The sequence below is a fragment of the Portunus trituberculatus genome, chromosome 23, assembly GCF_017591435.1.
Source record: "Portunus trituberculatus isolate SZX2019 chromosome 23, ASM1759143v1, whole genome shotgun sequence".
Taxonomy (NCBI): Eukaryota; Metazoa; Arthropoda; class Malacostraca; order Decapoda; family Portunidae; genus Portunus; species Portunus trituberculatus.
The window spans coordinates 15,345,210-15,362,709 of NC_059277.1; the positions used below are offsets into that span (position 1 = coordinate 15,345,210).

The 17,500-nt window shown below is 45.0% G+C and overlaps 1 protein-coding gene and 1 long non-coding RNA gene across 2 annotated transcripts in view; one reads left to right on the plus strand and one right to left on the minus strand.

Moving 5' to 3' along the window:
- Positions 1-17,500, plus strand: part of LOC123507951 (mothers against decapentaplegic homolog 6-like) — a 157,485-nt gene that overhangs the window by 121,462 nt on the left and 18,523 nt on the right. The window contains exons 2-3 of the mRNA XM_045261315.1: positions 385-438; positions 1,293-1,361. Coding sequence (XP_045117250.1) covers positions 385-438; positions 1,293-1,361 — 123 coding nt within the window. The remainder of the gene's footprint in view (positions 1-384; positions 439-1,292; positions 1,362-17,500) is intronic.
- Positions 2,140-7,417, minus strand: LOC123507952. Its single transcript, XR_006675838.1, has 2 exons — positions 6,495-7,417; positions 2,140-2,356 (listed from the first exon to the last, which is right to left on the minus strand). It is a non-coding gene; the product is annotated as an uncharacterized LOC123507952 (long non-coding RNA).

A 17,500-nucleotide genomic window follows, 5' to 3' on the forward strand; every position in this document is an offset into this window, starting at 1 on the left:
TGTGTGTGTGTGTGTGTGTGTGTGTTTCATTTTCTTTCTTCCTTTCTTTTACTTTCTTACCTTTTATTTATTACGGTGTTTAGTTTATTTCTTTATTATTTATTCATTCATTCTTTCATTCATTTTTTTTTCTTCCCCGTTTTCTCTTTTTTGCATTTTTTTTTCTCAGTTACCTCAAATTTTTATCTTATTAGTCTGTGAAAAAAAAACTATACATGTATATATTGTTTGTTTCTTTCCTGTAACTTACTCCTTTTCTTTTCTTTTTATTCTTTCTCTCTTTGTTTCCTTTTTCTGTCTTTATTTTTTTATCTTATTTTTTTTTTTTTTCCTCCCATTCCGTTGCAAAAGTTAATGCATTTTTCCTCTCCGTTTCTTTCGCAGAGTCTCCACCTCCTCCTTACTCGCGATTCAGCTCGGATCTGCTTAGACCTGAAGGTATGTATGCATTTGTGTATGTATGTGTGCATGTATATCACACACACACACACACACACACACACACACACACACACACACACACACACACACACACACTAGCTTTATTTGGTGTCTTGTTATGTTTTGTTTTATTCATGAGTTTTTTTTTTTTTTTTTTTACTTTTTCTTTTTTAGTATTTTCGTTGTTTGTTTTTATTCTTGTGTTGTTTTCATTATTCTTGGCTTGATTTTTTCTTCTCATCTCTTGTTTTTTTGCTTCCTCTTTCTCTTTTCTCTTCTTAGTAATGTTTTCTTTCTTTCTTTTCCTCTTATATTCATTTTTTTCTTCTTTACTCTTTATTCTTCATTCTGCTCCCCCCCTCCTTTTCTCTTCTTTCTCATCTGTTATTCTTTCTTACTTTTTCTCTGCTTTCTTATTCATCCTTTCCGTCTGTTTGTCTGTCTGTCTATCTGTTGACTAATGCCTCAGTATATATCCTGTTCTTTTATTTGGAAACAGCAAATATACACACACACACACACACACACACACACACACACACACACACACACACACACACACACACACACACACACACACACATTCTGCCGAGTAAGTCTTGAGTTTAGCTATATACATTCAACGTTTTCTCCACTTTCGTTTGTACAAATTAGGTGTGTGTGTGTGTGTGTGTGTGTGTGTGTGTGTGTGTGTGTGTGTGTGTTGGAGGCTGAATACTTGGGTGTAGACAAGAGGGAAATTATCGAAATATCTTTAGTGTCCTCATTTTCATAGGCTTAAGGTGATCACTCTCTGTAATACCTCTCTTTCTCTCCCTCTGCCCTGCGTGTGTGTGGCGGCTGCCTGACAGATGACGCCCCGAGCGAAGACAGTCCGCTGGAATCACAAGAAACGGGAGGAACCAATCAATTCCCAACTGGTGAGTACTGACGATGCCTTTCTCTCAAGAATTACTATTCATTGCCCTCTTACGACACTGAGCTTCACGGGAAATGGTGCAGAGATTACGTTCATTCATACCATCACTTCATATGGCCAAGGAAGTTAGTATAGACATAACTCTTCATTCATAACCATTCATATATTCTTGTTCATTGTCCCAGAATGCTCTTAAGACACGAAGCTTCAAGGAGACTAAGAGAAATGTGTGCTTCAGTCCGGATGTAGACGAATGTATGCGGATATGTCGAAACGTACGCTTAGCTGAGGCGTTCGGGATAGATAGACGGATAGACAGACAGAAAGAGAAAGAGAAAAGTGTCCCTGCTTCCCATCAAACACACATGCGCACATACAGACACACACGGCATTTCAATCACCCCTTGCTATCGTATCTGTATTTCCTGCTGGTTCGCTCTCTGGTTCTACGATGCTGTGCTGGTTCAGGTTGTCTGCCCCGCCTCCTAATTACCCAGCGCACCTCACTCATCGTTCAGGCGACAGGTGTGTGTGTGTGTGTGTGTGTGTGTGTGTGTGTGTGTGTGTGTGTGTTTAAATCCATGTCACTTGGTGTTTTGAGTTGAAGGTCATGAGATGTTCTAGTGAGAGAGAGAGAGAGAGAGAGAGAGAGAGAGAGAGAGAGAGAGAGAGAGAGAGGGGTTATATATTATTTTTTTATTCGTCCATTCACTCCTTTGTATATATTATTTCCTCGATTTAGAAGTAATATTCAAAATACAAAGTATTTAAACACATTCTCTCTCTCTCTCTCTCTCTCTCTCTCTCTCTCTCTCTCTCTCTCTCTTTGACATATCGTAACTCGGAAACAACAAATACGAAAAAAATATGAGAAAAAAATACATCTTGGGTGGAAATCCCTGAGTAGTGAAGGCCCGGTAGTTCCCCTCCATACTCTCTCTCTCTCTCTCTCTCTCTCTCTCTCTCTCTCTCTCTCTCTCTCTCTCTCTCTCTCTCCTCACCCCCCACAGAGTGTCCAGCGGCGCGAAACATCTTGGCGCCGATCACCCATCCGTCGCGACTCTCTCTCTCTCTCTCTCTCTCTCTCTCTCTCTCTCTCTTGTGGTGGTCGTGATGATGGTTTTGCTTCGCCTCGTTTTCTCCTCTCTCTCTCTCTCTCTCTCTCTCTCTCTCTCTCTCTCTCTCTCTAGTTCTTCAATTCATCATCAACTATTTTTTCATTTATTTTCTAAGGACATTTTTTCTCATTTTGCCTTGTTTTTTTTCTATCATTTCCTTTCTTGTCTTGTCTTACACACTCTTGTTTCTTTTACTTTTTTTTCCTTCTTTATCTTCCCATTTCTCATTTTTACCGACTTTTTTTTTCCTTCAAGATATCCGTCACAATACCACACACTCACCCATCCTTTCTTCTAATCTCCTTATCTTCTCCCTGCCCTTCCCTCGCGTCCTCATCTTTACTCCCAGGAACGAAAGCAGTGTAGTGAAAAGATAAGCATTTCGAAGTTGTGTAGAGACTCTTCCAGTTTTCCAGGGCTAAGTACGCACAGTCCAGGATTTGTTCCCTCCTCCCCTTACTCCGGCGTCACTGAAATAGCCAGGAGAGACAGGGAGACAAGGAGGAGGAGGAGAATGGGAGAGGATGTCTGGGAATGGAAAAAAAGAGGAATTGAATAAGACGAAAGGAGGATGAGTGTGGAAAGGAAAGGTTGAGTGTCTGGGAGGGAGAGAGGAGGAGGAGGGGGGGGAGTGAGTGTCTGGCAGGAAGGAAAATTAGGGGAGCGGAGTGTCTGTGTGAGTGAGAGAGGAGGGATGTGGGGGTCGGGAAGGGGGAGGATTTCTGAGAGGAAGGAATGGAGGGATGGGAGGGAGAGGAAGTTGGGAGGGAGGTAGAGAAGGATGGAGGATGTGGCGGGGGGAGGAGAAAGAAGATGAGAAGGAGGAGGAGGAGGAGGAGGAGGAGGAGGAGGAGGAGGAGGAACAGAGATATATTAGAAAGGGATGCAGATAGGAAGTGAGGAAAAGGAGAAAAATGAGGAGGGGGACAGAAACTCACACTAATGATGACAATGCCAACGACAACGATAATGATAACAACGACGATGAGCCAAACAAATATTTTTAGCGATAATGACACCACAACTGTTGCCATCTAAAAAGTTTCTCCTTTACTGAGATATTACGCTTTTGACGCGGCAACAGCAGGAGGAGAGTGGGAGGAGAGGGCGCCGCGAGTCTTGCCCTCTTTAAGAAGTCTCGTGAGCGCGCCAGGTAGAGAGCGGGGTGAGGGACAGGGAGGGGAGGAGTGGCAGGGTTGAAGGGGCTGCAGGGCGCCCGTTGAGGTCTGGGAAGGTAATATTTCAGGGAAAGACGATAAGTTAGTAGTGAGGAGGATGTTTGAGGCGGAGCGGAGACTGGAGGAGGAGGAGGAGGAGGCTGGTGTCTGGGCGGCGGGAAGTCTGTCTCCCCGCCCACGCGTACATGCGGGAAGTAACACACACACACACACACACACACACACACACACACACACACACACACACACACACACACACATCCTCAGTCCGGCGTTCTTGCTCAATATACCTTAACAACATTGTGGCTTTGGGTCAGATCTCGCGAGGCAGCGGATGAATGGTGCCTCAGGAGGTGGCGGCGACGGTGGTGCTGATGTTGGGTGTGTGTGTGTGTGTGTGTGTGTGTGTGTGTGTGTGTGTGTGTGTGTGTGTGTGTGTGTGTGTGGCGCCCTTGACTGCATGACCTTATCAGCTGAACGTCTTCATGCAGCACATTCAGCTTGTAATATAAACACAAGCACATCCCGTCTCTCTGATACTTGCAAATGCATTCCCTGGATGTAAACACGCCGGCCAGTGAGAGGGATGGTTTGCCGCTGCCGACATGAATATTGGTGCGTGTCGCCGCGTCTGCCTTCTCACGGGCGTCTGCTAGTAACACAAGTTGTGGGCGTGTGGCGTTGTGGTGCTGACTGTTCTCCTCTTCCTCTTCCTCCTCCTCCTCCTCCTCCTCCTCCTCCTCCTCCTCCTCTTAGAGATGGGTTGGATAATCATGTGAACTCGTAAAGATTTGGGAGTCACGTTGCATGATTTGTACCAGTGATGACCTCCGCCTCGGGGTCATGTTAGTCTGATTCACCAGGACTTCATGTTTGCACCCTCTTACGCACCTCATTTGCATCTTTATCTGCCTTGCTTTACACTCCACGCGTCATTATTACCACCACCACCACCACCACCACCATCACGTGATCATCACCACTGCTACCGGAACCTCTCTCTCCCTCCTCCCTTTGGTCTTGGCGTGGGCGTGAGTGAGGTGGCAGAGGGGCGGAGAGAGGCACGGCACCGCCCACCTTCACTTGACAACAGCGCCAGACTAAATATACCTCAACTTCAAATCTTTTATCGTTTTTTAAGTTTACTGTTTTCTCGTAAGTGTTCCTCGCTCAGGTAACGCAGGGATGGCAAGGTGTATCCTGCTGATCGGGCAAGGGGCGGGGGTGTCTTCAGGCGGGGCAGCGGAGGGGCGGGACAAGGAGGACGCCCCAGGGATCATATTATCCCCCATGACGTGTGGTATCAGAGCGCCGCCTGTCAGGAGCCGAACGCTTTTATCCGAACCTGACAACCCGAGGCGCGAGTGTTTTCCCGCAAGGCAATCTGGTGTCGTAGAATTTTCAACTTTAACCCTTTAGAGTGTGTGGGGGGGCGGGGTGTATGTATGTGTGTGGGTGTTTGTGGTGTGCGCGGGGGCATTCCACACACACACACACACACACACACACACACACACACACACACACACACACTCGTGATATGTATAGGCTGGCATTATGCAGCTCGTGAGGGAGTGAGTGAGCATGAACGGTCAAGACACAGGCAGATTCCACAGAGCTCCTTACAGACGCACGGGACCAGCCAGTCTGAGGCTTTGTATTAAGTGGTCGGGCCGAGTAACTTGAGCCTTTGTTTCTTCTCCACACTCTGGGAACGCGTGAAAAAATATCCCCTTAGCCATTGTGTCTCCCTCGTGGTGGTGAAGACCAGGCGCTCCTCGCTGGCTCCGTGACGTGGCGTGACGTGAGCGAGGCGAGGCGGACGGTGGCTGGCGATACATGAGCTATGAAACTGTGAGGCCTTATGTAAGCTGGATGTCTCTCTGTGTGTCTGCCTGTCTCTATCTCTGTGTTTATATTTATCCTTTAATGTCTTTTTTCTTCCGTTACTTTCCTATTTTCTTCTCTTTCCTTCCTTACTTTTATATTTTTTCTCTGCCTTTCCTTATCTTCCTATCCAAATCTATCTTTTCCTTCTTACTTTCTCCTCCATCCTTTACTCCTTTCCTCTTTTCTTTGCCCTTCTTTATTGCTTCCTAATCTCCATATCCTCTCTCTCTCTCTCTCTCTCTCTCTCTCTCTCTCTCTCTCTCTCTCTCTCTCTCTCGGTTAGCCCCTGAGGACATGTGAATGACGTCTTAAGGCTCAGGACTACAAGGGCACACACACACACACACACACACACACACACACACACACACACACACACACACACACACACACACACACCTTCATTAACTCTTGTATTGTTTGGTGTTACGTCAGCCAATCCTCCTTGTGAACCACTTGCTCAGGTAGCCAATCACGTGCTTGCTCAGATTGGGCGTTAACCAATCACAAAGCAGGAACAGAAATGGAGAGAGTGAGAGGGAGAGATGAAGTGTGTACGTACGTGAGTTTGTGTGTTGGAGAAAGATGGCGGGAAATAGACAGATAAGAATGCAAACTCGACTTTTTTATTTTATTATTTCATTTTTGCAAGATTTCTTCAGGTTTGATAACATTCTCCCCCTGTCCGTCTATCTCAATATCTCCGTCTGTTTGTCTGTCTGTGTACTACGGTGGTGTTGTTTTCCTCATTGTTTGAATCTTGTGGCGCCTTCCTGTCGCCACCGAGGGGAGACGGGGGGGGGGCAGAGGAGAGTGGGGAAGAGGAGGGAGAGAGGGTAGGGTTGGTGGAGAGGGGAAAAACGGGAGGGTGGTGGGTCTGAATGAGATTTTTTTTCTCACCCCCACCGCCCATTAGTGACGCGTGTACAGTACTACTTCTGCTGCTACTCTCTCTCTCTCTCTCTCTCTCTCTCTCTCTCTCTCTCTCTCTCTCTCTCTCTCTCTCTGTATCACACGTTAACATCACCACGCGGCGCAGAGAACGTGCTACACAAGAACACCAACAGAACGACTGACTCACATTTATGCCTCACTCAGTATACCATTTTATGAAACACTTCTGCGCCACACCTCCGCTACTTTCCGAAGGCTCCAGTTGAAGTTATGTGGGATTCTAAGGGTGTTTCTTCACGGTTCTACAGACGAACGGTATTTTCACACTACTTCAAGGAGAAAAATTTTAGAAGATCTGGCCTTGGAAAATAGTCCTGATCAAAGAAATTACAGTAATTTACACATGAGTTTATCTGTGTTTTTACAGTTGTAGTAGCAGGTGAACAGTATTTCCACACTATTTACAGGAGAAACACTAGAGAACCGGGTTTATCATCTATATGGCTTTGGAAAATAGCTGTGATGAGAGAATACGGATTTATAATAAGACATTTTTAAAGATGTTCTCACGGTTGTAATGATAGATTAACAACATTACTGCGTTATTTAATTGAAAACAAACACTCTTCTAGAACTCTACTTATTATTTTTCTGGCGTTTGAAAATAGTCAGAGAGAGAGAGAGAGAGAGAGAGAGAGAGAGAGAGTTTCAAAATGGTATCTCTGAGAAAGGCACCTTCTTACCTGCAGCCAATCAAAACAATGCTTCCTTTACTGCGAGGCTTTTCATTGGACGAGGACTAAGAGGACCAAGAGGACTAAGAGAGCTTGGATTTTTACAGCTTCCCTCTTTCATATTTCGCCTCCACTCCCTTCCTTTCCCTCGCTTCCTTAAATCTTCCTGTTATTTTTCTCGCACCGTTCCATTTCTCATCTCGTAAAGTGGCTTCTCTTCTCTCCTTTCGTTGTGTTTCTCAGACTTTCTCTCTCTCTCTCTCTCTCTCTCTCTCTCTCTCTCTCTCTCTCTCTCTCTCTGAATCTTTAGTATTTCACTTATTTCGGCACATTTTATGAGAGAGAGAGAGAGAGAGAGAGAGAGAGAGAGAGAGAGAGAGAGAGAGAAAAAAAATTGTTTGTTTCTTTTTGGCAACACAACGCAGCTCGACGCAACGCAACACAATTTAACTCAACGCAGTGCAAACCAAACCAGTTCAAAGCAACACAACTCAACGCAAGTCAACTCAGTGCAACAACACAAGGCAACGCAGCTAAACACGACGTAATATAAATCAACTTACTCTACAAAATAAAAAAGAAAACAACACAACTTTTCAAAACATAGGCCAACAAAACACATATACGCACAAGGAAAACGGAAACAACCACGAACAAAACAACAAAACACAAAAAAACATCATTAAAAAACAGCACATTAAAAAGTAACAAAAACACATAACCCCTCCAACAAAAACAGCAAGAAGAAAAAGAAACCAACGCAATTTAACTCTAAAGCTTATATTCAGAAACGCTTTAGTCTCTCTCCACGACTATTTTCCAAGGCCACAGAGATGATTAGCGGGGTTCTCAAGAGTGCTTCTCCAGTTAATAATGAAGGAATCTTGTCACTCAGCCTCTAAAACCGCAAAAAAAAAAAAAACACCCTAAATAAACTCGTGTAAATTTAAATAAAGCTTTTTTGAAATAGCGAAGATGAAACACAGAATTTTTTGAGATTACGAACACACATCACTTCACCTCGCAATCTCGTGAGCTCGTGTATGATTGGTCGTCGAGGGGGTAACGCTGGAATGCCGCCGTTACTCGCAGTCCCCTGAATGACGCTCGTCTTTGGGAATTGTGGCGCTACTCAGCAATATTTCCGGTGTGTGTGGAGGGGGAGGGATCTGCGGTGTTGAGGAGGCGCCAGGCAGTATCATAATTCCCCCTTCAGTACCTCCCCTCCCTCTCCACTTCCCTCCCTTCCTTCCTTCCTTCCTCCCCTCGCTCCCTCATCACCTCACCCTCTCCTCTCTTCCGCTTCTTTACCGAACATTCTCTCTCTCTCTCTCTCTCTCTCTCTCTCTCTCTCTCTCTCTCTCTCTCTCTCTCTCTCTCTCTCTCTCTCATCTTCTTTAAACTCATCCTATTTATTCTCCAGACATCCTTATCTTCTTTTCCTACTCTCCTTCTCTCACTCAAGCTCTCTCTCTTTTTTCTCTTTAGTCATCCTCTTCATTTCCTTTCCTTCTTACAGACCGTCATTAATTCATTTCTGTTGATCTCTTTATTTTCATTCATTCCCCTCTCTCTCTTTCTATTTCCTTTTCATCTTTCACCCTCTCTCCATACTCTCATTTCTTAGGCATACTCATTTCTCTCCTCCTCCTTCCTTTTCTTTTATTTTCACGTATTCCATTCCTTTCTCTTTTCTATCTATCGTTCACACTATTTTCAGTTTCCCTTGTTCCGCTCTCTCCTCTCTCCTACATTCTTTTTTATTCATCTAACCCTCGATTCACCCTCCCACATTCCTCACATCTCCCCCCATCCCTTCCTCTCTCCCTCAAGTATCTCAACCTTCCTCTTGAAAGTATGTGAAGTAACCAACAGCACTCCACACGCGACCTTGCTCTTCCTGCGCCCGTTTAAGTCTTGGTCATGCTCCGGGGCTGGGAGGGGCGTGGGTGTGGGCGGCTGGGGGAGAGGATGGGGGTTCGTGTGGGGGGAAGACGAGCGTTGCAAGGTAAGCTATTCTTGGTCATGTTGGGTTTTTTGAGTTGCCAAGCTTAAGTGGCCGGGATGTCATTTTTAGTGTAGACATGACTTCCTTCTCTCTCTCTCTCTCTCTCTCTCTCTCTCTCTCTCTCTCTCTCTCTCTCTCTCTCTCTCTCTCTCTCTCTCTCTCTCTCTCTCTCTCTCTCTCTCTCTCTCTCTCTCTCTCTCTCTCTCTCTCTCTTATGCCTGTTCTACCTCCTTCTCTTACACCAGAAGGAAAAGTTACAATACTCGCTTCGTTTCACTTTGAGTTGTTATCAGTTGTGGAATTACTGCCAAGATTTTTGTTTAACTAGAATGTAGAAAAAAAAAACTAAGTTAAAAAGATAATTTCTGAAGATGAGATCGAATAATTGAAAGAAAGAAAAGATTGTTTATTGTGAAACTAGAACTTTTAACCAGAAACTGATAGAAAGAGAAAAAAAAAACGAAAAACAGGTTTAGAATAAAAAGTTTTAAACAGAACGTTATACGAAAAAAAAGTAATAAAATAAAAGAATCTATGAAAGGGAGTTGAAGAAATCAGAGAAGTGATGTTAAAAAAAATTAAAAGAAATTAGCTGTTTGATAAAAAAAAAAATAACATACAAAAACTTAATTAGGTAGAAGCCATATACATTGAAAAAAAAAATGAATTGGTAAATGTAATGTTAGTAATTGGAGGAGTGAAAAGAGAAAATGAGGTTACGCTTAACTCCTTCAGTACCATGACGTGTTTTTATATTTATTTTCCTTACTATTTGGTGATTTCATACAGCTTCAGAAACTTATAAGGGAATTCAAATAGTAAAGACACTGACCATTATCCTTCTGACTTCCATAGATCTTTCCTAATGTGAAGCCAATCGTCTAATCATACCCAAAACTCATGAGAAAAATGCGTCCCAGTACTGAAAGGGTTAAACAGTCAGTAAGCGATCGGACGGGAAGCGGTATGTTCAATGTGGTGTGGTCGTTGGCATAGTAAGCGATATTCCGTTAAAACTCCGTAGAAAGACAAAATTAAACAAAAGCTAAATATTTTCAAAAGAGGTAAACCGGCGGGAGTAAAGTTATCAATCAGAGGAATAACATGAAAAGAATATATGTTTCACCCCTTCAGTACCATGACGCGTTTTCATATTCATTCTGCTTACTTTCTGGCGATTTTATACGACATCAGAAGCTTATGTGGGGGATTAAAATAGTGAAGACTGTGGCCATAAATCTTTTGATCTCCATAGACCCTTCTTAATGTAAATAAAATCGTCTAATCATACCCAGGTTCATGGTAAAAATGCGTCTTATTACTGAAGGAGTTAAGAAGCAAGATACATTTCATTAACTGAACTCCATTGAAAGAACAAGATTAAACAGAAGCTATATCAAAAAGAGATGAGACTGCGAAAATATAGTTATCAATAGGAGGAATAAGATAAGAGGAGTTAATGTTTAAGAAATAAGAAAAATTGCATTAAAAATAGGACGAGGCAGAACCAGAAGGTGTATCAAGAGGCAAAACAGTGAGGACGTTAGGTTAGGTTAAGTTAAGTTTGGCTGTGTATGAAGGAGGTTAATACTGAAAGGAATGAGAGGAAAAGAGGTTAGGTTAAAGTAAGGTGAGGTGAGGTCAGGTTAGGTTAGAAGGAGGTTAATAATGTGAGGAATGAGAGGAAAAGAGGTTATCAGGAGGGAGCGATCAAAAGAGGGCATTTACCAAGCATTTCTTGAGGTTTGGTTGGCAAGGCGACGGACAGGAGGAGCTTGAAGATAAGGTGTCCTACTGACCGACCTTCTTCCTCCTCCTCCTGAGTTCAGTGAGTGTGTGTGTGTGTGTGTGTGTGTTTGTGCCCGTGCGTGTCAACAACTACACAGAACAACATTAGGCATAATAACCTTGAATAATCAGTTTTTTTTCGCGTGTGTGTGTGTGTGTGTGTGTGTGTGTGTGTGTGTGTGATTTGGAGGATGAATGTAAGTGCCGTGTATGTGTATGTGTTAGATAATTCGTTGTGTGTGTTTGTTTGTTTGTGTGTGTGTGTGTGTGTGTGTGTGTGTGTGTGTGTGTGTGTGTGTGTGTGGCCTTGAGACACCGTGCTTACTTGTGGTTGTGTGGTGATTGTAGTGGAAGCACTGGAAGGGTGGAGAAGGTGTGTTGTGTGGAGGAGGAAGCAGTGGAGGAAGGGATGGAGGAGGCACATGGAGGAAAGAAGGAAGGAAAGACGGTGATGAAAATACAGACGGAACAATAGGATAGGAAAAGACAGAAAATGATAGGGAGAGATGGAGAGACGAAGAAAAAAATGGAAGTAAAAGTTAATGAATGGAGGAATGAAGAAGCTGGAGAGAGAGAGAGAGAGAGAGAGAGAGAGAGAGAGAGAGAGAGAGATGAAGGAATAAAGAGGAAAATAACACTTTAGGTCAAGAATAAGGAAGAAGATAGAGAAAAAAACAAAGTAAGAGAGATGAGAATGTGTAAAGAAGAAAGGAAGAACAAAATGGAAGAAGATATACAACAAAATGAATGATGGATAGTAATAGATGGATACAGTGAAGAGATAAAGATGGGTAGAGAAAGAGAATTGAAGGTCGACGGTGAAGGAGGCGTTGAAGAGGAGGAAGACTGGCTGGGTGACTCCTGAACCTGCAATTAGTAGCTGTTTGATGTGTCGTCTGGCGTGGCCTTGGGGCGCCGCGGTGGCAGGTGACACAACCCACGAGGACATGGCCTGGCGACACGCGACAAGCAAGTGTGGTGGTGGTGGTGCTGGTGGTGGTGGTGGTGATTGTAATACTGGTGGTAGCAGCAGGATTTAAATCAGGAGGTAGAGTAGAATAGTAGTAGTAGTTGTTGTTGTAGTAGAAGTAGTTGTAGTAATAGTAGTAGAAGCAGTAGCAGCAGCAGTAGTAGTAGTAGTAGTAGTAGTAGTAGTAGTAGTAGTAGTAATAATAATACTAGTAATAGTAGTAGTAGCAGTAGTAGTAACAATAACAACACAATAGTAATAATAATAATAATAGTAATAATAATAATAATAATAATAATAATAATAATAACAATAATAGTGATAGTAATGATAATAATAATAATAATAATAATAATGATAATAATAATAATAATAATGATAATAATACTAGTAGTAACAAGAAGAAAAAGATAACCGCAGAGATTAAGGGAAAAAAAGACGTTGAAAGATTTACATATGGCATTTTTTCCCAACTGGATCCAATTCATTAAAAAAGAAAAAAAAAGAAGAGTAGAAACCCAGAAGCATTCATCAAACGCCTAAATGGACACCGGCGCTGCGCATTTTGATGACCCAAGAACAGGCTGAGGACACGACCAGGATCCGCCCACGACTTACCGCATTGCACGACTTCAGAGAAACAGCCATGTAGAAATATAAAGGACACGTGCATAGAAGACAGTTAATTATTTACGTACATATTAACTTATTATCGTGTGTGTGTGTGTGTGTGTGTGTGTGTGTGTGTGTGTGTGTGTGTGTGTATATGTGTGTGTCTATTGTAAAGTATTAATCCCTTTATTACCATGACGCGTTTCCATACTTATTCTGGTTACTATTTGGTGATTTTATATATCATCAGAGACTTATGTGGGGATTAGAATAGTGAAAATTGTGGCCATTAATCTTCTGACCTACATAAACCTTTCCTAATGTCAATGAAATAGTCTAATCGTACACAAATCTCAAGGTAAAAAATGTGTCATAGTGTTGAAGGGATTAAGAATGTGGATTAGTTACAAAGTGTGTAATGAAGGAGAATATGAACACAAGATAAAAAAAAAAAAAATCAAGGAAGCGAAGGAAGGAAGAAAATGTAACGAGGAGGTAAGAAAGGAAGGAGCGAAGAGAAATCAAAGAAAGAGGAAAATAAGAAAGGATAGAAAACATGAAACAGAGAAAAGAGAAATAAGAAAGAGGTAAGGAAAGGAAAGCAAAATGGAGAGTGAAGAGAGAGAGAGAGAGAGAGAGAGAGAGAGAGAGAGAGAGAGAGAGAGAGAGAGAGAGAGAGAGAGAGAGAGAGAGAGTGAAAGGAAGGAGAGACGATGAGAGGAAGGAGAATGAAATAAATGAAAGAAAGGAGAGAGCAAATGGGAGAAAGAGAAAGAAGAAATGGATCAGAGAGCATAAGAGGGGAGTAAGAAGAGAGGAAGACACGATGAAACGAAGGAAAACAAAGAGAGAGAGAGAGAGAGAGAGAGAGAGAGAGAGAGAGAGAGAGAGAGAGAGAGAGAGAGAGAGAGAGAGAGAGAGAGAGAGATGACTTAAATATTTGGAAGAGTAGTATATTTCACCCTGTAGGAGGCGCCTCGCTAAAGGCTCTCAACTCCTACAGGGTCTTGATGGCCTGGCGGGGAGATACTCGTCACTCCAAGCTTTCCACGTCACTAACATGACTCCCTTCCCTTTGTTTCCCTTCCCTTTCACCCTTTTCCTGGCCTCCCTTCGTCAGTATACATCAGTTTCCTATGCTATATTTCCTCTCCTCTTTCCCTTTTCTATTCCCCTTGTCTCCCTCTCCTCGTTTCCCTTTCCTCGCCTCCCTTCGTCACCACTTGTCACCTCCCTATGTTACCTCCCCTTCTTTCGGCCACTCCCTCCAGTCTCCGTGGCACCATTTCTCCCTTTGTCCTCCCCCTTGCACCTACACACCCTAATCACCCCACGTTACCTTCTCCTCCCTAGGTCAGCTCCCCACCTCCCCCTCATCCTCTCCCCACGTGACACAGAGACTCAGCGGGAAAATTCATGAGTGGGTCGCTGTAACGTGGACGGCTGGGTGGGTGGCGGTGGTGACATGTTGCAAGCAAAGCAACACAAGCTAATGCACGCGTGTCTTTCTCTCTCTTTCTCTCTTTTGACGTCGGAACCTGTTTTGTTAATCTGGTTGGTTGGTATTTAAGAAATGTTTAGCCAAACCTGCCTCGCCTCCTCCCATGTCATAGCTGAGAGGGTCGAGATAAGGTTTCGTTGTTTTTATCCTTGCTCGAGTGTTTGAAGGTTGTGTTTACCGAGGCAACACAGGCAACAAAGGCACGAGGCAGCGGGAGGGCAGGAGAAGACCCTTAGGGAGTCACCGCCGCCGTCAGGTCCTGCTGGTGCCTAAACAGACTGGAGACTGACGCCTTGTTATGCTTGCACCACACCGCAGCCACACGGACAGGCACATACACAGACAGACATGCAGACACAACCGCAGCCACACAGCCATAGCCACGCCCTCTCCTCGTTAGGCAAAATTTACCCAAAATGTATTTTTCCTACTTAGTGTCTTATCCTCAAATAATATATCTATTCTTAGCTTCACTGAATTTCTTTTTCTGCTCCATTGTTTCTTCTTACATGATTAGAAGTTGACATGATGTTTCCTCTGCTCTATGCAGTCTTATTCTTACATCATGAAAACTTGTTTTCGTTTAAATGAAAATGTCTTAAAAGTTCAAAATCTTACGTTCGGTAGCTTTCTTCTCTGTCTTGCTTCTCCTACATTATCTTGCTCCTTCCCCTTTTGTATCCTGCCTGTCCCGCCTCGATGCCCGGAGGCTGCAGGTGAGAGCGGCAGGTGAGCCGGGCGAGGCGAGGCCGCGTCAAGGTGCAGGCGTCCCCAGTGTTAATCATGGAGGTGATCGGGCGGGATGGCGCCAAGGTGGGAAGCGTCGTATTATTTACCGTGTTTTTCCCCTTGTGCTCCCCCTCCGTTCCCCGTCCCCAACCACCCCTGCCCCTGTGGTCAAGGCGGGAGGGGGTGGCGGTGCGGAGGTGCGCGGCGCGGCGGTGGCGTCAGTGGGTCGCCGGGGGAGTGCGGTGCGGCCTGGCGGAGGAATGCCACTTGGCTCCAGTAAGTTGTTGTCTCATTCACGTAGGGGCGGCCTTAACGCTGGCGCCAGCCGGGGTCAGCTCCCTGCCAAGAGACGCCGCCTCTACTCCGCCACCCGCGCCCCTGCCTCACCTCGCCCCGCCGCCCCTGGGGGTGTGAAATGCCACATCTTATTTTTCTCGCATATGTTGTTTGAACATGATCTTGTTTTGGTGCTGCGGTGAAGGGAGAGCGGGACGGCGCCGCACGTGGCAAGAGACAGACAGGTAGCGGGCGGCGGCGGCGACGGCGGCGTGTCAGCGGCGAAGGGCCAGAGTGACACCGCCGCCAGGATGTCGCCGCCGCGGCCGTCGCCGTAGAAAGGCCGCGTTACTCCCTCCGGGGCGCTGCCAAGACCTGCCATCAATTTTATGGGGGCGACGGCTATGGTGGTGGCGACGGGCAGGGCGACGCCAGCCCCTCCTCGCCCTGGCGCCGCCCCTCTCCCCCTCCCCCTCCCGCCCGGAGCTTAATGGGGTGTGGCGTGTCTCGGCGTGTACACAACGTCCATGTGTGCGTGTTTATGCGTGTGCGTCTTGATGTGGCCGCGGCGGAGCCTCTATATGGTGTTGTTTACGCCTCGCTGTCCCCCTGACACCCCTGACCCTCCAGACCCCCCCTCCATCCTCCCCTCCCCGCTGCCCCGACCACCAGGCGACGGCTAACTGCGTCAAAAGAGGTTGAGGGGAGGGGAGAGGGGAGAGGGGGAGATGTGCAGGCTACGCAGGGTCAGCTTTCCCCTCCTTCCTCTCCTCAACCCACTCCTACCTCCTGCAGCCTTCACGACCCCTCCCCCCATGCTCCCCTTCCTCTCCTCCCTCCCTTGCTTCATCATCTTCCCCTCCCCTCCCTGACTCCTTATTCTTCACGCCGTGGCCTCTGTTGCCCTCTCCCCCCCCACCCTCTTCCCCTTCTCCTTCCCTTTCCTCTCACTTCTTACTCTTTATAGCAGCATCCCTCCCACACCCCATCCTTCTTCCCCTACTTTCTCCACACACACACACACACACACACACACACACACACACACACACACACACACACCTTTCTTTACCCCTCCTTATCCACACCTGCCTCTCCCCCCTGTCTGCTTCCCTTCACCACCCCCTCCTCCCATAAACTCTCTCCACAACCCTCTAGATGCATTAACAATAGTCTTCTCCTCCCCTTCTCTCCCTATCGTCTTGTCCTCTTACTTCTCCTACTTGCTTTACGCTCCTCTCTCTCTCTCTCTCTCTCTCTCTCTCTCTCTCTCTCTCTCTCTCTCTCTCTCTCTCTCTCTCTCTCTCTCAGATTCTAAGAGGTGAAGGATTCAAACCTTTAATCTGACTTGTCTTAAGGATTCGATCTCTTTAACGCGACTCTTTTTAGTCCTTTGTCCTTGAACTTCAGTAATTTGTTAAAGATACACTGCTCTCTCTCTCTCTCTCTCTCTCTCTCTCTCTCTCTCTCTCTCTCTCTCTCTCTCTTTGTTTTCATAGTTTTTTTGTTGTTTTGAATGGAGTCACTTTGATTTGTTTTGCTGCTGCTTTTGTTGTTGTTGTTGTTGTTGGTGGTGGTGGTGGTGGTGGTTGTGTCTTTTTGCTCTTTAAGAAAATTATGCAAGTTCTTTTATCTTTTTACGGCGACAAAACCAAAACTGTTTCATGCAAATGAGAGAGAGAGAGAGAGAGAGAGAGAGAGAGAGAGAGAGAGAGAGAGAGAGAGTCTAAAGAAAAGTTATTTTAAATCCTTTCCGCAGAATCTTGCGTGAACTAACCGGAAGTCTCTCTCTCTCTCTCTCTCTCTCTCTCTCTCTCTCTCTCTCTCCTAAATTTTTCACTTGTTCCTTTTTTTCATATTAAGTTAGTTTCCTTTCAGTTTCCTTTACTTATCTTTTCTTCTAGTTCTTCCTCTCTCCATTTTTCCTTTTAATGTTATTTTCTCTTGCTTTTCTTCTTCCTTTTCTCTTTATTCACACCTGTAACGTAACAAGAGACAAGTCTGATGGTACTTCTTGATCTGTCTTCGTATTCCCTTGTACTTAACTTGTCTTCTCTACCCCCATCTCCATAACTTCCCTTGTGTTCCCCTTGTCTTCTTTACCCCCTCTCCACGTGTTCTCTTGTGCTTCCCTTGTCTTCTCTATCCCCTCTCCATGACTTCCCCTCACTCCTTCCTTCCCATCAACTCCAGATAGAGGGGAAAGAGGGGAATGATCCGCCTTCTCCACTCAGTCGCCGTTTCTCCTCCTCCTCCTTCTCCTCTTCTTCCTCTTCTTCCTCCTTATTGGCGCCACTCCTGATCCCCTTTCAAACCTCTCTCTCTCTCTCTCTCTCTCTCTCTCTCTCTCTCTCTCTCTCTCTCTCTCTCTCTCTCTCTTACTCAAAAGCCAAACAAACATCTTTTTTTTGTTTTATTTTGACCATCGTCTCATTTAATAAT